The following is a 22,963-nucleotide window of genomic DNA, read 5'->3' as shown; positions in this document are numbered from 1 at the left end:
CAGAAGGTGGTTTTGTTCATGCCTATTTGCTTATTTAAGGAGATATAACCAGAATCTTGTTGCTGCTTGTTACTCGGGTGAAAAACCTTCTGAACTAATTTTCTCAATCTATCATTTGAGTTGTCAAAACCTGATTAACAAAGGGATCCACTCCGTTATAAATAAAGCCATAACATTCAGCCTGCGCTCTTGGGATCAGTGAGTAACAAGGCCAAATTTCTTAAGTACTTACAAAAAAGGTTGGCAGAGGCTATGCAAACTGAAAATGGTTTTAAATATAGTAGATTGCAACAGATGCAATTCAGGGTTGCTAAGAGAAAGGGAGTCTATCTTATTCTGGTCCTGTTTGTGCATGCTGTCTGGGAAGCTTTGCCTCATTTTCTCCGGACTCCCAGGGTCAGATACTTAAAATATCAGATGCCTTGCACCACATTTATTAAATATGCACCTGTGATGACCACAATGGCAGGTGCAGATTGGCTGTTTTCTTTTTAGAAATGTCTTTTAAAGAAATCACTGTAGTCCCCTGTTTGATTATTTGACCCTGGATTTCTGCTTAGGTGTTCAAGCCCTAATCTGGAAAGATGGAAGGATATGTTTAGTGCGCAAAGCTGTGTGGTGTGACAAAGTTAGACCTGAGAGACATGAGGGGTGGGGGTGAGTTAATGTCTTTTATTAGACCCACTTCCGTTGGTGAGGGAGACGAGGTTTCGAGCTTATAGCTTGTCTCTCTAGTATCCTGGGACCGACTCAGCTACAACAACACTGCATGCAACAATGAAACTCAGGCCGGGCAGTTCTGGAAGAGGGGTTGAAGGGTGGTATATTACACTTACAATGATGAAAGCTCTTTTTCCTGTGAACTGGAAGAGGTTACTTTAGGTTAATTATGGACATCCGAGTCTAATTAAGGGCAGCCTGTTATCTGTAAAAACCTCTTCCAGTGAAAGGGATAAGAGGGGACGTGAGATGCAAACTGCAGAAGGGTGGTGTGCAGGGAGAGGAAAAGGCTGCTCCTAGGTTAACACCTGTTTTTCCCTGTAAGGGAAATCCTGTGGTGTTTCTGTTTGAGGAGAGGGCTTTGGTTTCCACATAGCTGGCCCGGTGTGAGTGAAAGAGGGTGGCTGGGGATTGATAACTGGCAGAAGAAGTGGCAGTACTCCAGTAGGCGTTAGGAAATTTACTGTTTTGTGTTTCTGTTTAAAGGAGCCCTCGGGCCAGCCCTGAGGCCTACCCTGTCAGTACTGTAAAAGTGTTAAACCTCTGGAGTGTGACTGATTGCCACAGGCCCCCTCAACCCCAGGGGGGGGGAGGCTGAGTCCTGGCATGCTGAAAGAGGTGTGTTCTCACAATGTCCATTTAAGCATGTGCAGGATCACAGGATCGACAAAGTGGGCTGCTCAGGTCCATGCCTCGGAGCTGCGTTGGGCCACGAATCGGCCACAGGATCTCATTGCGCTGTCCTGTAGTCTTGTGCAAGGTTCTCTGAGTCAAGGGCCTCTCACACGTTAACTATCGTGTTTTCCCTACTGACTAATAGCATAGCCTCTAAGAGTATTAAAGCTGGCCTGTTTTTTTATACATCTGATTTACTTTTTGGCCTTTCTGCTGTTTATTTTCTTGTTATATTTCATTCAGCGAGGGCACCAAAACTAGTACTTGACCTTGTCCTCCTATTGATCTGCTCTCTTGGAATTTGAATGAGGTGGAATTGCATGGCTCAGAATTACTGACATCCCCCAGCACCATAGCTATTCTCGAATGAACTATTAAAACAGTACTATGAGTTGCGGATCCAGCATTACAGCCATTCTAATGTTCTTGCCTAGACGATATGTGCTACTCTTGTGGTACATATGAAAACATTTTGCTTGTCTTAGTGCAGGTTAAAGATACCAGAAAAATAAAGGAAAATGAAATCTGTCCGAACTGAAATTCTGGTCCCACTTCTGCTCCCAATGAAGTTGCTGGATGTTAATATTCACTTCAAATGGGAATAGGATCAGCCCCGTTGTGCTGACTACCTTATTTTAGTGGTTTAATAAAAGCTTTTCATTTACATCCTGAGTGTTAGAATACATTTAGAAAAGTACATCATCAAAAAGAACAAAAAATGGAAAGTTGATTTGGAAGGGGAAGCAAAAATAACCAGAGTGCAAATCAGTTTGTAAAGGCTTCCTTTAGGGGACAGCTAAACATACATAAATATTAAGATCAATTTTCATGGCACTGAACTTGTACTTCACAGCCTACTACTGCTGCCAGCTAATGGAAATTACTCCTTCAGCTCACACGGATGAGTGCTTTGTTGTGGGGCTAAATTTCCTATATTGAAACCCTGCTGGTGACTTCTGGGCGGGGCCATTACAATAATGGTTTAGTGCCATATTTCAGGGCAATATATTTGCTGTTAAACATCTCTCTCTTTAGATTTTAGCAGTCACACTGTGTCTTCCACTGTTCTTGAGTTTCTCCATGTGTAAAGAACAAGGAATGGTATGGTCAAACAAAGGCCCTAATCCTACTAAATCCATGGGTGTACCTTTAATGCCCGTGGGTGCTAATCTAGGTTGGGAGATATCCATAATAGATGTTGGCTTGTGCCAAACATTTAGAGTCTGGATTTTGGGTCTGCACTTTCCTGAAGTTTGGTGTTTTCAAGTGCCAGCGGCTCATCTCTATCTTAAAATATGGACAAAAGCCTAAAGAGATTGGATAGGTCACAAAATGGGAGTGGAATACTTGGTGAATCCGGGCACTGGTTCTAAGCCAGTCGACACGTAGCTATGCATCAGGATGTTCAGTGTCTTTGTAAAGCAAGCTGGTGGTTTCAGGGCAGTCGTTATGGTAAAGGTGTCCAAATAATAAAAGAGCACCATCCTAAGTGTCCCCCCATTGGCTGCCTCACTGGAGAGCCCAGCAGCTGAATGGGCAGGAGGCTGAATTCTGGCATTTGTCTCAGAGTCCCACCAGGGCAAGGGTGTGTGTGAGGCTGGCAGAGCAGCTCCATCCCTCTTGTGTGCATAATTCAGGGATGGCTTTTCAGAGCCTCTCGCAAGCGCTGAGTTTGCTACCCGGCGTTCTGCCAACCCAAAGCTCGTGGTAACTTTAGTTTGTGTGAGGTGGTGTCAGGAAATAAGCCAAACGGAGACACGGCCCTCAACCCTCAATAATTACTGAAGTCTGGGGCGGCTTTCGAGTGGAAAAAGTGACGTCTTTCTGATTGGCCCGATCTTCCAGCTAACGCTGGAGGATCCAGAAGCTGTGTCTAAGAAGAGATCCCAAAAAGCTCAAGCCTCTCCCCCCACTTATCCTTGTTAGCAGACAATAACACACCAAAAAAGAGGGAAAAAAAAGTTTCAGAAGCTAGACCTACGTGGTCTTGGCCCTTTTACTGGTCTATCAAAATCTCCCGTACAAGTTCACTTGCAATGGAAGGGGGGTAAAAATCTAATCAAACATCAGAGATGGAGCTGTTATCTGGTTCCTTGTTTGTCGCCCTGTTTTTTGTGGAGACTATGGGGGGTAGAGCGGTTGGGGGGAAGGTGTTCAGAGGAGGCCATCCATACTCTGAGTGGCGGTGTCACTGATTTCAACATCCGAAGCAGAGTGATTGATTCTTCCATCAGAGAAGGGTGTTACCCCTCATGCGAGCTCGGGCAGTTCATTCTGAGCTGGGCTGTGTCTGACTGGGGTTGTGTCTAACAGTTGTTCCTGTGGGGACTGTGCATAAAGAGTTTACTTACATGTTTCTCTTTTTGCTGGTTTGACAGCCCCACCCACGGTGCGGATCGTGCACTCAGGCCTGGCGTGCAACATCGAGGAGGAGCGCTACTCGGAGAGGGTATACACCATCCGGGAGGGGGAGACTCTGGAGCTGACCTGCTTGGTGACAGGCCATCCACGGCCACAGGTGAGCCCCAAACTGTGACCCAGCCACATCCTGTTGCCGGATCACTATCACTCTCCTGTTGTTTGCCCTCAGAGCCATTTCAGGTCGTTTTGTTTGCAGTGGTAATGATGTGATTTGCTCCTATAAGTGCTGGACTTTCTCGAATGCAATGATGCTGGTTTAGCTCAATTAGTGTCACAGTATGAGCAGGTCCAGAGAATGTGATTGCTGTAAATCCTGGGTTCCAAACCTGGGGTTGCAGGCAAGTTTCAAGGTGTTGCAACCACCTTCCCTTTCTTTCTGGCTAGAAGGGATGCGGTCTTAAACCTTATTGTGGTGGGTTTCTGTTGTAGTTCTGGTCATGGTCTAGAAGAGTTTGAGAACCATTGGTCTTAATGAACTTCACATTAAATATTGCACACTTTGAAAGCAACTTATAGCACATGCAGTGTCAGGAAAATAATAAAACACCAGGAAAAGCAATTAGAACAGATGCATATCTGAGGCCAAGGGGCATCAAGGAAATTGCAGAGATGTGTAAAAATGAAACATCATTAAAAAGAAGTGAGGTATCATGGTCCTGCCAAAAATGTATAAATATGGAGCTCTGACTGTTAGTGAATTTTGATTGGTTTGCCCAATATTTCAGTTTTACTCACAACGGCTTCTGCGGATGGGGCATTTTGGTGACATGAATGAAGCATCAACCTTGCTGCTCGTCTATAGCTTTTGGAAGAGGTTCACTGGGAAGGCGGGGGTGGATCCACTCATAACTTACCTGCAAACCAGAGTTTAACATAATTGTGATAATGCTATGGAACAGAACTTGTTTATTTGATTTTGCTTGTTCTGAGCTAGCCGTTTATGTAGGTCATGGACTTCAAAGTTTCAAAAGATATTTTAAAACACACAACCTACCTCCTCAAAGCTCTATAGTATCCTGATTTTTCCTTTAAAGGGTTGGAAATATCTTCTTTATTGTGCAAATTAATTTGGTCTCACATATATGTTGTAGCTTCCACTATCAGCCTAATAAGATTAATCAAATAATATTTTGTTTAAATAAAGTATTAGGGAACCAAATTCTATGGTGTGATATTTTTTTATAGCATTTTGAACACTCAAATATAGACTTAAAGAGGGTTCTTTGCAGTCAGGATGAATTAAACTTCTCTCTTTCCTGAGGCCCGGTTTTGCTGTCATGCATGGAACTTGTATTGCAATCAGTGGGAGTTCTGCGGTGTGTGGTTAGTTAAGCTGCGAATTAGAACACTAACTTCACAGAAGATCTTCAGTCTAAAATCTGGTGCTCTTCTCCCTGGATATATTTTTGAAATATAGATGTTTAGACCTTCATTCTATAGATGTTTGCATTCCAGGGTGGGATTCAGAAGTGTCTTCCATTGCAGAGGCCTGGTCTATACTTATGGGGAAATTCTACGGCAGTCGACGGGAGTTACACAAGCTACGTAGAGTAACTTATGTCGACTTTTTCTAAATCCTCTTTTGCATGATGTCTCCACTACCCTGCGCTGGTGGGAAATGCATACCATTGAGGCAGCGCTATGCCTTTTTTTGGAGGTGGTTTTATTGAATCGACTTCTGGATTGATTGAGCGGGTCTTCACTTCCACTCAATCGAGCCAGATAAATCGATCTGACAATGGCAAATTTGCCATCATCAGTGAAGACATACCCAGCGTTAGGCTAGCACTGTGCACCTTTGAGAATTCCATCCATGTAGTCCATGATCACAGTCAAGCTAGAGCAAATTCTGTTAGTTGTAATCCACAAATTAACACAGATTATAAATAGGGGACACATTTCTTCTAAATTCAATGAATCTCAGTACAGCATTTACTAGGTGGGGGGAAAGAAGCCATGAATAGATTCACTGCTCAAATTTATTTCCAAGATCCTAAATGAAAAAAATAGAGGGTTGTAAGTCAATTCCTTTTTATGGATTTTTTGTTGTTTTGGGTTTTTTTGTTCAGTGCTTGTAATACTTATTTCCTTGATTACTTTATCCTTTTTGACCAATAGTGATTTCTCTTGCTTGCTCCACCTTTCTTTTTCTTATGGTGCCCTGACTGCAGTTGTCTCAGTCCTTTAATGTTAGTGATGTGATTAAATGTCAGCGAAGCTGTGGGGAAGGACTTCAGTGACTTTCTGACCCTGCTGTGCTGGTTGATTGGTCCCCATTAGCTGAATTTAATTCCGTGAATAAATAATATCTCGGCTTTAAAGATAGATGCATATTTTTATATATCCACATATTATACAATTCTGTGGAACAGAGGCAGAGAAATATAGAGCCATATTCTGATACTTTTACTCATGGTGATTAGTCCATTACTCCCCGAGTAGGGCCTACGGACTTCATTTAAGTTTCTTATGGAGTCCAATACTGTTCAGTGTAAGAGTGACAGAATTTGATCTATCCCAGATTACGTCAATTATCCAACCACCTGTTATCTGAAACGGATTCATATCCCTCAGTGCCTGTTAATTACATTGAATATTCCTTCAATTATCTGAAACCTTTATCATCCATTCTTTCAGTGTCTCTGTAGCATTCAAATAATCAAGCTTGTACTGTATGCACTAGTGTGTTGACTTCTGCACGGAATCTGTGTGCAGGAAAATTCACTGTATCACGTGGCAAGCGTACAAGATTACAATAAGGAGGTTAGGGCATGTGTGTGTGTGTGTGTAAATAAATATATTTAGGTTTCTATTTCAAACCACCCTGTAATTTAAAAAAAATGGAGGAAATAGGCAAGTTTGTTAGCTCCTCCATAGCATGTGGAAAAGCATGAAGGCTCTAGTTCCGTTCCCCTCAAAGTGAATGGTGAAACTCCTGTTGATTTCAGTGATGCAAGAGCAGACACCAAATCACGAGCTCCTAAAATGAGACGTTTCCTGCATTCTCTCTGCAAAGAGAGCTTTTTCCAAGGAGTTATTTCTTATAAACCAAGCCTCTTCTTGAAATCTATACAGCATCAATCACACACGCCAGGTCACTCAGCATGGTTGTCTCTGAAGGGTTGCCAGAATAAAGCGTATCAATAAGGTTGAAGAGAGCCTGGAAATGCCACCCCTAAGAATAGTGGATTTTTAAGAAACCAGATATTCAGGATTCAGTGTAACAGTTTCAAGTCAGAGGTCAGAGATTTAGGTCACTTTTAAAGTGTGTCCCTTTAAAACAGAAGATTCAGTCTTGAAGCTGGGGCATGCTGCAGTTTCAGACAGCATGCTGACTCATCAATTTACAGTATTTTTCCCTTCTGATGGTTCTGTGGCTCCAGGCAGACGTCATAGCTCAGAAGAATTTCTATCCAATCCAACAGCATGGAGGGAAAGTTCTGTAGCTATCAGTAGTAAAGACCTCAATAGCTTTCATCGCCATGTGTTTTTGACAGGTTTCGACACCCCATAGTACCTTATAGGCAGAGGGTTGGACTAGATGACCTCCTGAGGTCCCTTCCAACTCTAATCTTCTATGATTCTATTCTATGATTCCATATCCTGCGCTCCACTTCCCCTTTCCGGTCTTGTACACGTTTAGCATTGTCGGCCATTTTGAAATTATTTATTTTATTTTTTTTATTTTATGTAATTGGGGCATGTGTGGTGTGCTTGTGTTTAGGTTGAGAGAAAGCATTTTAAACACAGAGAAACAGAAACTACAGAAAAATTTAAAAAGAGAAAATAAGGTTTAATTTGAAATAAAGAAATTAATTTTGTAATTAAAGAATTCTCTGCTAGATTGAGAGAAAGCTTTTAAAGCAGAGAGAAAAAGAAATTAAAGAAAATAAAGAAAAAATGAAAAATGAAAATTAAGAAAAATTGAAAAAAATAAGGGTTAGTTTAAAAAAACCCTAAAATAATGTTGAAATTAAAGAATTCTCTGCTAGATTGAGAAAAAAAGTTTTAAAGTTGATGAAGTTCAAGTGCAGAGTCCTGCACTTAGGATGCAAGAATCCCATGCACTGCTACAGACTGGGGACCGACTGGCTAGGCAACAGTTCTGCAGAAAAGGGCCTGGGGGTTACAGTGGACAAGATGCTGGATATGAGTCAACACTTTGTCCTGGTTGCCAAGAAGTCTAACGGCATATTGGGCTGCATTAGGAGGAGCATTGCCAGCAGATCGAGGGAAGTGATTATTCCCCTCTATTCAGCATTGGTGAGGCATTGGTATCCAGTTTGGGCCCTCCACTAGAGGAAGGATGTGGACAAACTGGAGAGTCCAATGGAGGGCAACAAAAATGAGTGGGGGGCTGGAGCACATGACTTATGAATAGAGGCTGAGTGAAAGAGGCTTGGCTTGTTTATTCTGTAGAAGAGAAGAGTGAGGGGGGATTTGATAACAAGGAACAATGATCTCAAGTTGCAGTCTGAGAGGTCTAATTTGGATATGAGGAAAACTTTTTCACTAGGAGGGTGGTGAAGCACTGGAATGGGTTACCTAGGCAGGTGGTGGAATCTCTGTCCTTGGAGGTTTTTAAGGTCTGGCTTGACAAAGCCCTGGCTGGGATGATTTAGTTGGTGTTGGTCCTGCTTTGAGCAGCGGGTTGGACTAGATACCTCCTGAGGTCCCTTCCATCCCTAATCTTCTATGATTGAATTATCACCTCTGAAGCTTCAGGTTCCTCCCAGAACTGTATGTCTTGAGGCTCAAAGCAGCTGTTTAGCTGTTGGGAAGTGTTTCAGATTAGCTATAAAATGTAGTTTCTTAAGCAGTCATGAAGTTCAGGCGGCTGCTATATCAAAAAAGCAGTTCAACCAAAATGTTTTATCAAGACAGCATCCACAGTGCTGCTTTTCTCATAAAATCTCTATTTTCTTATCTTGGATCCAGGATGGAAAATTGATTTCAGTTCATTTTACCTGTTTATGGATTTTCTCGCTCATCTAGCACCTCGATCATCTCTCTCTCTCTCTCTCTCTCTCTCTCTCATATGTTACAGCTCACAGAAAATCACCTTCCTATTCAATTTTCATTGAGTTTTAGTGCTCCCGAAAGCAAATGAATGATGGGTTGCAGTTTGGTATGATGCAGGCAGGCAATATCTAAACTCCTACTCTTGAATCCTCCTGACCTTTGTAGCCTGCCTTCCTCCTGACCGAAAGCCTGGATCAATCTGGCCAAATTCAATGTTGGCATTGGAAAATTGACAAGGACAGGCAGAGAGAAGTTACAAGGGGTGGGCACGTTAACAAGAAGTGTGTTTTCCTATGAGATAAGAAAAGAAATGGAGAATCCTTAAGGTCAGCTTTTTTAGGTATCTTCATCTGCCGAAGGGGCAGTGGAGTATTGTGTGTCATTAATTACTCTCAAGTATTTTGTGTGTCAACTATACAGTGGTTACACTTTAAAAATGCTTTGCAGAAGTAAACCAGAGAGTAGTGACCAGCTGTTCACAGTCAAATTGGAAGGGCAATATTGAATGGGTCCCGCAGGAATCACTTCTGGGTCCGGCTCTGTTCAATATCTTCATCAATGATTTAGATAATGGCATAGAGAGTATACTTATAAACTTCGCAGATGATACCAAGCTGGGGAGGGCTTTCAAGTGCTTTAGAGAATAGGAACATAAGAGCCATACTGGGTCAGACCAGTGGTCCATCTAGCCCAGTATCCTGTCTTCTGACAGTGGCCAATGCCAGGTGCCTGACAAGCAGAGGCTAGAGACATTTCAGAGCATGGTTTTGCATGATTAAAATTCAAAATGATCTGGACAAACTGGAAAAATGATCTGAAGTAAATAGGATGAAAATCAATAAGGCCAAATGTAATGTACTCTACTTAGGAAGAAAAAACAGTTGCACACATACAAAATGGGAAATGATGCCCTATGAAAGAGTACTGCAGAAAGGGATCTAGGGTTCGTAGTGGTGTCACGTTCCTCTCTGCAGTCTGGATTGGTGTATAGCTGTGTCACCCAAATTCCTCACTCCTGGACCCCTACTCCTAGGTCAGTGCACGCACAGCCTCCTGCAAGCAAGCGGCTCTTAATTTAGTGAGTGAGTACTTCTGGCCAGCCACTCATGGCATTATGCGATAGAATGACCCCAGCAAACACCAGTTCCAGGTGCAACCCTAGGAACTTCCGTCTTGCAACGTTCCATGCTGTCCACTGAACAATACGAGCTCATGACTAGTTCATCAATTAATAACAAAGAAATTGATATTCACTGGGGCTGTCACTTTAAATGAAGTCTCTAACATGCACTAAACCACATGCACTGCTTTAGATAAAACAAACACATTTATTAAGTACAGAAAGATTTTAAGTGAATATAAACCAGAGGAATCTGAGTCAGATTTGATCAGGATGAAATAAAAGCAAATCACATTCTAAACTAATCTTCACACTTTCAGCAGCTTTACAAAGTCAAATAATGCTCACGGCAGGCTGGCTGACCTTCTCCAGCCAGAACCTCCCCTTGTGGACAGTCCTTCAGTTGCTTGATGTTGTTTGGTAGGTGGAAGTGGAAGAGAGAGCTCCAGATTGCAAAATGTCCCATCTTTTAACATGTTCCTTCACCCCGCTCTGGGTTCTGGTGACAGACAGTGTCCGGCGTGGCTTCCTCCACTTGACTCAATGAACATCCCCTTATCGATCCATTGTTTCTGGAAGAGCTGGGTTGTTTTCTGCATGGCTTAGGGAGGTGTGAACTATCTCTCTGCATTTGGATGATTTTGCTTAGATCTGCCTCAAGCCATGAGACACATGTTTGGGAATATTACATAGCAGAGCTTCATAACCATAGATATGACATTGCAACAAACATAATACTATAACAATGATGTTCAGTATGTCATGAGCATTCCAAAAACACCCTGCATGACACACTTTGCATTAAACAAAACAGACTTACGCTATAAGGGTGAACGTGAATGATACCCAATCACACCGTAAGGGTGTACATGGGGTGCAGTGTGTCACTGTGGATCACAAGCTGAGTATAAGAGTAAACAGCATAACACTGTTGCAAAAAAAGCAAACATCATTCCGGGGTGGTTTGCTGATTGATTGATTACAAAATAAATATGCAGTAGGACTGTTCTGTGAAATATGGTCATGTAGTGTGCCATTTTGATAAATTGGTGCTTTATTCCTTCAGCTGTTCCTTAAACAAAATCTCCAGTATTTTCACTGGGAGTTTTGCTGAAGTAAGTTATTCCGGATCAGAGCCTAGATGTATAGCCAAACCCTTGTATTTGTATTTATTTTATGTATTTTATTGTATTTGTTTATTTATTTTATGTATAGCCAAACCCTCAACACTTGACTGCCAACCAGTATATACATTTTACATCAGCAATTTAAGATTCTTGCTCACACAAAGGTTTCTAGAAGGTAATGTAAAGAACCTTTTCAAATGCTACATCTGTTTAACTAGATTTGCAGTACTCTAGTTGTAGTTAATTATATCTGTCAATTTCTCAGTAGCATATTCTGAAGTAGCAAGGATCCCCCTTACTACTATGCATTTATTCCTCAAATATCATTTGGTGACTCTTTGATGGATTTTGTTTTTATTTCATGTGCTGCTAATAAAGACACAACATATTGATGATGCAGTGAGTGCAAGGAAAGTGTTGACAGTTTTGTTTGATATAAAATAATATATTGGTTTGGGTTGAAAATTTTTAGGAATAAAAAGAGAACCCCCTAAAAAGATGTAAAATATTCTTGGATATCACACTGCACTTGGAGAAATAGCTTTATCATCAGCAATTAACTTGTGATGTAAGTTAATTTATTATACTAAATGGGATACATAAAATACCTAAAGCTGCCTAAATATACGCAGTGGAATTTTTCTGAGAAAATCTGGTTAATGAATGAGTTGTTTTCCCCCATTCGACATCTTATTTAATTTCATTTCAGCTTATACTTTTTCAGGCTGCAATCATTCCTGCTGGTAATCACAGACAAAAATAATAAGCGGCATTTATTTCATTCTTTTAGGGAATGGTTCTTTTATGAACTCATAACAGCTTTAAAAAAAACAACTTATGAATGTGAACAGCGGAGCAGCTGTGGCATGTAAAACTTAGAGAAACTCAAATAGTAATCGGGTTGTGGCTTATCAACGATTGACAAATATATTCGTATTTGCCCATTAAAACACTCTGGAGTATAACTCCATTAAATACCCCAGCCAAGTATGATATACTTGAGAGCAAGAGATGAGAGAGACAGATCAGAAATTCACAGGAAGGAGAACAAGCAACTTTTTTTAAACAGGTCTGACTATTTTACTGAGTGGCAATCCATAATTGATGCACATGAAGGGAAAGAGCTAGCCACTTTATTAGCATCCAGCTATGTCAATGATCTACCTGACCAAAATAGCCAATTCCCAATATATTCATCCTTTGGATGCACTGGTTTCGTAGAGTCTCTTTTGAGTATTTGAGAATCATCATCATCTAGAAGGAGACTTTTTTCTCCTATGGTTTACAGATCACTAGCCTCCCAGTATGCCAACTTCCTAATAATTCTTGGGGATATGTATCCTTCCCCTTCCAAACCCGCCCCCTCAAGCTTCCACATAGGTCCAAAGAAAATTACTTTGAGATATGTCCCAGCACTGGATACACCAATAGGCTGGCTGTGAGCTAGTGGGAGGAATGAGTGATCACTTCATAGTTCGAAGACTTGAGAACCTAATTCAAAGACCAGTGAAGTAATTGGTAAGACTCTTTTTGACTGTGCCGGGCTTTGGATCAGGCCATGATGATTTGTAGGTCCAGTAGCAATTTGGAGGAATATTACCAGGTTTCATAGCCTGCCAGCCACCACAGTCCAATTTATTAACCTTCCTGTGCTATGCTGTGTTTATCTTTAAAACTTTCCTGCCTTTCCCCCCCCCCCCCCCGAATACTGCCCCTTGACCTGTCCGAGTGTTCTCCAGGCTCAGTACAGACTGTGAAAGGAGCGACACAAATGCCCAATGTGTGATCTTTCCTAGAGAAGATGACATTTATTCTCTCAGTCTACAATAAAGGTTGTGCTTGAACTGTCTGTTTGCTCTTTGCACATGGAAAAATCTGTCATGTGTCAGTCCAGTCAAGTGTTACATATGACAATTATCTTCACTTGCATTTCTGGGACCATCACAGATATGTGCCCTATAGAAATATTGTTCTGGTCTCTATCCCACTCAGACAAAGAGAGCAAAAATATGTATTTATATTATAGTAGGGGGGACAGTTCCAAGGCCCCATCATGTAGACTGCTGCACAACACACACAGATGGTGTCTGCCTTGAAGCACTTATAGTCTGGGAAGACGAGATGGACAATATGTGAGGAAAAGAGAAAAATAATTATGCCCACTTTACGGATGGGGAAATGAGCAATACAGTGATTAGGTGACTTGTCACAAAAGGCAGATGTGGCAAACCTGGGCATTGAACCCAGATTTCCCAAGTCCATGTCCAGGACCTTAATCACAAGATTATCCTTCTAATACAAAAATAATCTGTAAAAGAGAAAAATGAAATGCTGTGAATGTTGCGAATGGGCTAATAAAATAATAGTGTCTATTATTATCAGAGAGAACCTCAAAAGTTGGAGAATTGTTAAAATGCCTAACGTTGCTCTGCAGAATATCCATAGAGCAGTTTAAAGTAAAGCAAAATAATGATGTACGTTAAGGTGCTATTTCAAAAGGCTTTCAAATAATGACTCAAGCAGACACTTATGTACTTTAGAGTTTAGTCCAACTGAAGCCCTGCGGTCTACCAAGCTTGTTATGGAATTTCACATTCTGTTAATGGCGATGGCACCATACTGTGTTTTTGCTTTTCTGACTGTGGAAGTAATAGCTAGTAATCAGCCATAATGCCATAATCACAACTGCAGGGTAAGACTGGCTGATGAAATGCATAATATATTAAAAACAAAAGTCATTCTTTTTCTTTTTTTTTTTAAACAACTCATTTTCCCTTTCTCTTTACCTGTTTAACAACGCTTTGAGAACAGGTGAAAGGCAGCTTCAAAACTATAGGCTTGTCTTTAAAACACACACAAAGACTTACCTAAACCATATGGTTTAGTATCCAATTGATAACATTGTATAGGTAAAATACCACCCTCATTTAGACTTAGGAGTTTTTGCAACTAAAGACTGAGCTTTTTGTACATGTGTATACTCTTGTAACATTTGCAATGGAGAGAATTCATGGAGGGGAAAAAAACACAAGGAGGAAAAAAAACAGAAAATGCCACATTGGCTTGATTCACAAAGCTAATTAAAATTAATGGCAAATGGTAGGAAAAAGAGGGGAACATTAGCTGAAGCCCTGAAAGAATTACAAATAGACTGATTTTGAAAAGGTGGAAGATTATGACTATTCTGTCAATCAACTGGTCTGTAGAGCAGGCTGAAATGTCTTCACACGGACTCCTGATAATCACAGTTATTAATGACAGACTGATGGGATCTGATTCATTGTGGTTAGAATCTATTGCAACATACAGAAGGGTGGGAGTCTTTGTTCTCTTCTAGTGACTGGGCCATAGAAAAAGTCAGAGTCTATTCAGCCATCAGCAATAGGCCTTAGTCCTTTAGCTCAAACATCAGAAGCTCCTGCTTTAAATACAAGAGGTCCTAGGTGCACTCCTGGATGATGTTCCAAGAATTGATTGTATGTAGACTCTTCTCCAGGGTGTGGCTCAAGCCTTCTTCCTTTTGCCTGCTGCTTGGAGCGGCATCTCCCCTCTCATCTCAAAGGTATGGGTCCTGGGTCCTTTATCTTGGTGCCTGGTGCCTTCTCCCAAGGGGGGATTCCACCCAGTACATGGAACACAAAGGGCATCATCCCGTGGGAAAATATTTACTTCCAAATAGTACACGAGGAATATAGTCCAATACACAGGGAATAAAAGTATCACAATTCCAAAATAGGAATACAGCAACAAGGGAAGCTTAATTAGGTCCAGGGAGCAATGGCTAAGGGATAATGCAAAAATAGGAGTAACTAACAAGAAAATATCAACAATATCGTAAACCCTCAACATCCCCCCCAACATTTACAGTGTGCCCAAACTCCCTCCCAGGCAGATAGTGAGTTGAGAATCAGTTCGTTGAGGGGTGATGCTGTGCTGTAATCGTTAGCTGGCTTAAAACTCACAAAGAAAATAAACATAGGATTTCTTAAAAGGTCTTCACCCTTAGAAGGAAGGGTCATCTTGAAGCTTCCTGCTCTGTAGTCCAATGGAAAATTAGGCAGGCATTCAACAGCATGACATGGAATCACTCTTCATCCTCCCAGCTGGCTGGTCTCTACGGGGTTGAAACCTTTCGACAACCCGGTAACCACAAACAGAGTTCAAAGTTTCCCTTTTGGTAGCAATGGGAAATTTACAGGGGACCTCCCCAGCTGTGACACTTCTCTCGCCAGTCCACTCCAACAACAGCCAAAACAAGAAGTAAAACCATTAGCTTTGTTTGCTTTCTGTCTTACAAATGGTTCTTATAGTAGCCTCCAGCTCAGTGGTTCTCACCCTATTTACCATTGTGGGATGCATCCAATATTACCTGTATAGCCCTGAGGATGTCACATGGGCTGTAGCTGTGTACTGATTGGTCCGCAAACGGCTCACGGGCCTGCAGGTTCAGAACCACTACTGCAGCTAGTTCTGTCTCCAGCCTGGAATCTAGACAACCTGGGAAAATGGAGTTCCGAGCCTCCGTAGCCATTGGTGCCGTAATCCAGGGGCGAGTCCCCTAAAGCCTTGGAGGAGTGTATCGGGAACAACCAACTCCAGAAGGGGTTACATGTGTCTATGCTTCACTGAAGACACACAAGAACCTAGGCTGTGTCTAATTTAGGTCTGACCGAGTTTTGGCAGGAGGATGAGGATTGTAGGTTCATCAGTTTTTGCTTTGTATTTATTTTTGTTAGTTATGTGTTTGGTAATGGTGGGGTCCATTCTTCTGTAGTTTTGAATACAAAATTTCAAACAAAAATAATCTTTAAAAGCACTAAATCTGTGTGAAGCTGTTGAGTAGAAGCTAGAGTGACATAATACCCGTCATTTTTGGTGTGGAATACTTGTCTGTACATAGGGCACCGCTAAGGGATCATGGTAACTATGCTCCCAGGACACTGATAGGTTTATTTCCTGGTCTGCTATTTTCACTTCTTAATTAATGTCAAGGTACAAGTGACCCATCCTAGCTGAACGAACACTAATCCTAGATCCTGCTCTGGAACTGACTGAAGCTCTGGTGGGGTGAACCTCTTGAAACATCAATACCTAGGGCAGCCCCTGGAGAGACAAGCCTAATGTCTAATACTTCAAGGGGAACTCTTTAGACCAATGGGAAAGTTTGAGAATGCAAATTGTCACGTATATGAAGCCAGCAAATTCAATGCCATTTAAAGGGTTGGGTGGGATATTTGGTATCCACAGGGCTCATTCCATTAAATTGTCATGAATAACGTGTTTTCTAAAGTCAGTTGAAAAGTAGAGATGGGTCTGAACCAACCCACTAGATCACCGCGCCCCCAAATTTTTCAAGAAGTTCAGATTAGGATCTGTTTCCAGACCTTGTAGGTTTGGGTCCAAACCATATGAAGAAGAAACTATCCAACGTGTCTATAAATCTGGAGGAAATGTCTCATGTGTGTCAATTAATTATAGGGAAACTTGAAGGGTAAAAGGGGTGAATCCACGGGTGTGGAAAGAAAAGAGACTGATGGGTAGTGGTAAGTGTAAAGAGCAGATGTAATGTCACTGTATAGTGTTACCAGAGCAAGCATCGCGGCGCAAAGGCAACCACAACAAGTAAAGACAATGAGAAATGTAACAAGTGTGAAGCTGGCCCGAGGCTGTGCTAGTGCAGAAAAGGGAACGGACTTGGCAGGGAAATTAGTGTCTTTTTGAAAAGAGCTGGAGATTTCCACTACTTCACAGCCTGGCCTTCTCGGTACCTTGCCCACAGCAGGTGCAGACAGGTGTGGAAGTTTGTCAGAGAAGCTGCCTCTATTCCAGGAGATGCTTACTGGTTCTCTGGAACAAGGAAAGGGTTAATAACCAGTACTTCTTCTTACCACTGCGGGGCAGTAGGGGAGACCCTGGACATTTGTGGGTGGAGCACAGATGCTCTGTTTGTGGAGGGGGAGAGAAAATGGACAGAATAACGGGTGAAAATGGGGCAGAAGGATTGGTGGGGGGCGAGAGAGGGTGGCCCTTCGTGGGAAAAGCGAGAGAAAGAAAGCACTTGGAGGGACAGAACAGGAGAAAAGATGAGGTAAGGAGAGACAGGCCCCCAGTGTGACTTGTGGCGGAGGGAGTGCACGTTGAAGTGCACCTGGGCATCCCGGTAAAGGGCCAGATCCTTTGACTTTACATCCCATGCAATCCTGGTGCCTTCATGGGCGTACGTCAGGGTGGAATTTTCCCCATTGCATTTGGATGAGGCAGCTGCATTAGCCCTGCTACTCTCTGCGAGGGGTTTTGGTGCTTCTCTAATGTTGGCACGCTCCAGCGATTTCCTCGGCATGTTAAAAACCAAACAAACACAGAAGTCTACCTTATGCCTGGATCCGTTATCTTCTGGAACGTGCTAATCTCTTGGGCCTGTCCCACCCTGAGCGTGGCCCAATACTTTTCTGGGTCTCCCCCACCCATAATTCATTGTTGGCAGAATGCTGACCAGTTAGGAATTTTTATCTCCAGTGAAGCCTGGGGGGCACATCAGTGAGAAGAAATGTCACCTTAGCACTGCCTGGAGCCAGGGAGCGGGATCCACATGCCCTTTCACGTCAGAATAAGCAGGAAACCAGCACGCTTATGCTCAGCCATGTGTGCCCCAATTATCAACAGCAGTAACCGCAGTCGCCATCCATGAGCACACTTGGTCGTGTTCCCTCTATTGCCGTATATCTCTGTTAATTAATATTACTCTTGCCATCAGAAAGAGGATGGGAGGAAACAAACAGAAGCTGCCAAATTCTGCCCTCAAACACGGGTGCAACGGCCAGTGCATCAATTTAGAGGGCAGAATGCTGGCCCTTAGTCTTTGTAAACAATGGGATCATACGTTAATGGGACATCTGCTCTTTGTTTGCTGCTGTGCTATGCTCATTAACAGCAGGGCTTAAAAAAAAAGGAGTCTGAGGTTGCATGGGGGTTAAAAAAAAAAAAAAAAAGATTTCGACCCCTGAAGCTACATTTTTAAAGGTGCCTCATTCAAAGCCTTCACTTATGGGACTGCCTTTGGGTGCAAATTGCCATCACTGAATCATCCACCTCCCTAATTTGCAGGCCCAGCCTGGTAATTAAACCTCTAGATTCTAAATAATAGTGTTTGCCCAGCTGCTAATTGCACCTGCACAATCAGAGACTCTTAAAAAACATGCACTTCGCTTCACACCGTGTTTTTCTTGCTTTTGGGGGATCGCTTAGCTTCCCTCACCTGCTACTTCTGAGCCACAGTCACCAGGGCAACAACTTCAAGGGCAAGGATCGGAACCCACTCTAAAGAAAATCTCCGTTTAGACGCCTTACTGTGGATGCTCTTCAATGATCAGCCGGACCACCAGCCACCAGCTGGGTTGTCAGGTGACAGATACAGCTGTGACCTTGGAAAACAGGTTTTCAACAGGTGCTAGCACTGGCCGGATTAGCAGGAGACAACTGTGTGGAGCTATCACAGAGTACATTGAGGAGAGGCTGCAGCAGCAATAGTCATCCTTCCCACAGATCAGTCAGAAGGGAATGTGGACCTGGACCTTTTGTGCCTATTGTTAGAAAGTCGGTGGAAGGGGCAAAGGTTTCTTCCGGGCTCACCACTGGAAAGAGCACAGGAGAGGTCAGATTTGACAGAATCTGGAATTCAACCTCCAGCTGACCAAGGACAGGACACAACGTCCCCTTACTTGATGCCCAGACATGATGCCAGGGGCCAGCCAGAGCCTCTCTTGCCAAGGCATGGGAAAGAAGCGCAACATCAGTCGGGGGCTAAAGATTGCTGTACAGGGAACCCAAAGCGTTGCTTCATTCTACCCCCAGCACCCAGGAATCTGCGACCGCAGGAACATGTTGTAGACGCCATCCGACCCTTGCTGCAGATTGGTGTTGTCCATCTAGTCCCGGCTTCTCAGAGAGTCCCGGGAACCTGTCCTGTCCTCCCTCTAATCCCTGAGACAAACAAAGGTGAGGGGGGAAATAAAAGTTAGCCCAAACACGGCAACGCCACCTTACCGCTTAGCATCCACAGATGCCACGCTGCTCTCCCATGCCCACAGTAGGCTACCCATGCTGCCATTGCTAATGTGGTGCCCTCAGCCTCACCAAAGATGTTCAATAAGGTCTGGTGGTAAAAACAGCATCCTGCAGGGAGGGGGTGAGAGTCATTGTTCCTCCCCCCTTTCTAAGATGACCTCTTGGTACCCAGCTATGCACTTTGACGTTTATTTACACGCACACACGCTCTTTTCCATCAGAGCAGAGCTGATTTGTACATGGTGAGGTCAGTGAGCAATAGAAAGCTTCATGTGGAGGGGGGTAGAGGCCAAAGAGTCAGCCTTATAAACCAGCCCTGGATGCTCTGTGCCTGCCTTCATGTGTGATCAGTGAGAGGAGGGAGCCAGTTGTGAGGGCTACCAACTCGAATAGCACTGGATCTCCAGTGCCTGGCATCTTGTGTGGTCACGTACACCACTGCAGAATGGTTCAGTAGCATTTCACGCTTTGCACAGGGGCAAAGAACTGTGCAAGGTGCAAGGCAGTAGAGAATCTCACAGAAAACCAATGGTCTAGTAAGTCCAATACTTTTCTTTCTTCTTGAATGGAAGCGGCTTTTTTTAGGATTCCCCTGCCAGGGGTCTTTCATGGCACTTGATATCTTGCTTAAAAAAAACCCATGGGGGCTAATATGGGTATAATCTCTGTGCTGGTGTGAAGCCAATCTGCCCCCCGGGCCATCAGTTTAAACTTTTCATGATATGCAGTATCATCTGGTGCTGCCTTTGGCAGATGCTTCTGATTCAAAACCCGAATCTTATCTTCCTTGAGGTCACAGTTCCTGAAGGTGTCATCAAAGTGCACATATAAGCCATGTTACCTTTCCCCATGCAGCTTTTACCTCTTTACCTGCTTGATGTGTTTTTTAATGAACTGGCAAATTGTGTGCGCATCTCCTGTGGTTCGGCTCATAGACTGTTGTTGAAATAACACTGATCTGTAGGGGCCTCCTTTGTGAAAACAAGTTGTCTTTTTTTTTTTTTTTTTTTTGCAGTCACAAAATGGTCTTGACAGTTGTTGCAAATATTACCAATTAGACGTCTAAGTGGCTGGCTGTACTTGCAAAAATGGAAGCAGGGTGAAAGCCCCTCAAAAATCTGAATCTAACAAGAACTAGTGAGGTCTTCCGGGGGAGGGGAGGGAGAAGGAAAAGAGAATATCCTACAGGTAAAATAATGTAACTAGCTGATATTCTAGATAATCTTTCCCCAAAACACAGCCTAGCTTTTCACTGCATGAAAGGTTCAGTGCAGCTAAATATGTTTTTTGCCATTATCTCTGCTGTAATACTGTACTCTTTGGTAAATTACTTTAAATCATATTTTGTGCCATTCTCATACAGACTATTGACTCAGTGGGCTCAATGCTAATAACTTGATCCATTAAATGGCCCATTAGTTGCCATAGAAACTAATTCTTCTTGATTTAGCCTTTAAAATATTATTGGTATTCGTATTACTGCAGGTGCCAGTAGTAACCGTTATCGTGTGGTTGCAAAAGACTTTTCCATTCTAATCCTCTGTGCTCACAGACTAATAAATTATCCATGCTTGGCCGCTGCCTGAAGGTGAATTTTTCTACAAAGTTGAACCAAAATCCTTTGTTGTTTCAGAGTTATGGAGGAGTAAAAAATCCTTTCTCCCTGTTTATATGTAAACTCACTTCGTTGCATATGTATGCACAGCTAGCTTAATATAGAAATAATTAATTGCCCAGTGATTGGTTCACAAAGTCAGCTTGTGCAGTCTCTAAATTGAGTAGCTCCAGTCTCTCTCCTCTGGGTTTTATTTTCCCTTTTTGATAAATAGCCTAGAAATTCAATGCACTGCTTTGGCTGCACAGTCAATATTATGAAAGTCTGCAGAGCACATGTTAAGGTTAATTAACTGAGCTGCCTTGTGCGCACATAATATTTTCTATTCCTGTTGCAGTGTGGTGGTGTTTGTAGCTTTGTACATCGCTCTGTGTCATAAAATGTAAGTCCTAAACAAGCAGGATGTGAAATGTAGATAACGAATATTACCATTGAAAGCTTAATTTGTGCAACTCTTGATTTTTGTGATTTGAACTGTGATTTATACTTAATTGTAGACAAACTCTGTACATGGCCCCGGAGCCTTTGTTTAAAGGGTGAATTTACAAATCAGACTGGATTGATTTGAAGAACTGTGCCACCACTGACTTCTAGCCTGCTTCTCTGTGGTGTGTTTTAACTAGTTGAGTTTTTGGGAGCAGGTGAAGGGTCAGGGCTACAATGCACGTGCTGAAAACTGAATGTTGAGTTTAATAAATTCCTTGCGCTCTCACTTTGTGGATTTCCCTGTGTGGTTATGCCCCAAAGATTTCTAATGGTCTTTGGACCTGAAAACCATCAGGCTTATCCAAACATACAGGGGATGTGGGATTCTTGTGCTCAGCGTTTCTTTCTTTCCGCTCATTGATGCCGAAAAAGCTCTATTGTTGCTGATGTATTGGAACAATGGACTGTGAATTATCTATGTTCTGATCCAGCTGTAATCTGGAAGGTGTTTGATAAGCCATGTTTAAAAAGGCTATCAGACTTTATGCACTCTACTCCCTGGAGTGTACATTATACTTAAAACAAACCATGCAAACAAAGCCGTAGAACAAAGAAGCACAAGACCACCCTAAAGTGCTGCCCTGAATGGACCAATGAGACCTAGGTTATGACTTGGCACTGCTCTTACCCAGGGGAGTAAGGAAGAGGGAGAATCCCATGTAAATTCTTGCCCAGGTTTCCTGGAGCTCTGCTTTGGATGTGTGGGATTAAGCAGGTGCAGGTTATTCTCTCCTTGGAGCAAAAGGGCAGGGAATGAGTGGACCAGCCCAGTTGAGTTGGCATGGGCGGTATCATCATTCGGTGTTCGAATAAGCAAACAGCAAGCTACGTTCTTGCTTTTCCCTGTCCTCCCCATCTGAGCAAGAAGGGAGCAGGGAATGAATTCTGCCTCAGAGGGGTGTGTCAGAGTCATGCTACTTCCATGGATTACATGTGGGTGGAGCATTTTACACCCCACCTCTTGCACAACTACCTGCCTAAACTAGTCGTTGGCAAGCCCTTTATGTACATTTAACTTCCATTGTTTCCATCCTTGCGTGCCCAGGACTCAGACTCACTTATTCCTGAGTTGTGACTATGCAAGGAATGGAAGATCAAGCCCTACAACAACTAAGCCACCTCTCTAGTGATTCAGAGAATCATAGAAGATGAGGGTTGGAAGGGACCTCAGGAGGTCATCTGGTCCATCCACCTGCTCAAAGCAGGACCAACCCCAACTAAATCATCCCAGCCAGGGCTTTGTCAAATCAGAACAAATCGCAGTGAGGGAGTGGTCCTGCACTTCCTTTTGCTGATTACATCGCCCAAACGTGATTGCATCCTGGTCTTGTGACTTGGCCATCAAGTCATGCTCACCTTAGGTCCGTGCTCCAATGGACTCTGTTATGCTTTGCACTGCTCCTGTTTAGAGGGCATGGCCTATTCTAATGTGTCTTGTTTCTTCCTTCTGTACAGCTCCTTGCTCATTGGGTATTGGACCTTTAGCTGATTCTGCTGCCTGTACAATTCTTGTTGTGTATTATGCTCCATGAGTAAACTCAATGGAATGAATGGGCCAAACTGTACTTCTGTTAACCAGGCCGGTGGGTGCAAAGGCATTATATAAATCTGTTATTACGCCCTCCTTCTGTGGCAGGACAGGCCGGAGTTCTGTCTTTTCAGGACTCTTCAGAAGGCATTGCACAGAGTTAGACCTCAGGGCTGTTTGTCTGT

General features: G+C 42.8%; 1 protein-coding gene across 2 annotated transcripts in view; it reads left to right on the top strand.

Annotated features, from left to right (window-relative positions):
• MDGA2 (MAM domain containing glycosylphosphatidylinositol anchor 2) overlaps positions 1-22,963 on the top strand; it is a 628,431-nt gene that overhangs the window by 216,104 nt on the left and 389,364 nt on the right. For both annotated transcript variants that reach the window (XM_067554719.1, XM_067554718.1), the window contains exon 2: positions 3,774-3,913. In XM_067554719.1, the coding sequence (XP_067410820.1) occupies positions 3,774-3,913 (140 nt within the window). The remainder of the gene's footprint in view (positions 1-3,773; positions 3,914-22,963) is intronic.

The sequence above is a fragment of the Emydura macquarii genome, unplaced genomic scaffold, assembly GCF_026122565.2.
Source record: "Emydura macquarii macquarii isolate MOO-44397 ecotype Brisbane River unplaced genomic scaffold, CSIRO-AGI_Emac_v2 contig_1551, whole genome shotgun sequence".
Lineage (NCBI taxonomy): Eukaryota > Metazoa > Chordata > Testudines > Chelidae > Emydura > Emydura macquarii.
Note: the sequence above shows the minus strand (reverse complement) of the source record. Positions and strands in the feature narration are given on the sequence as shown.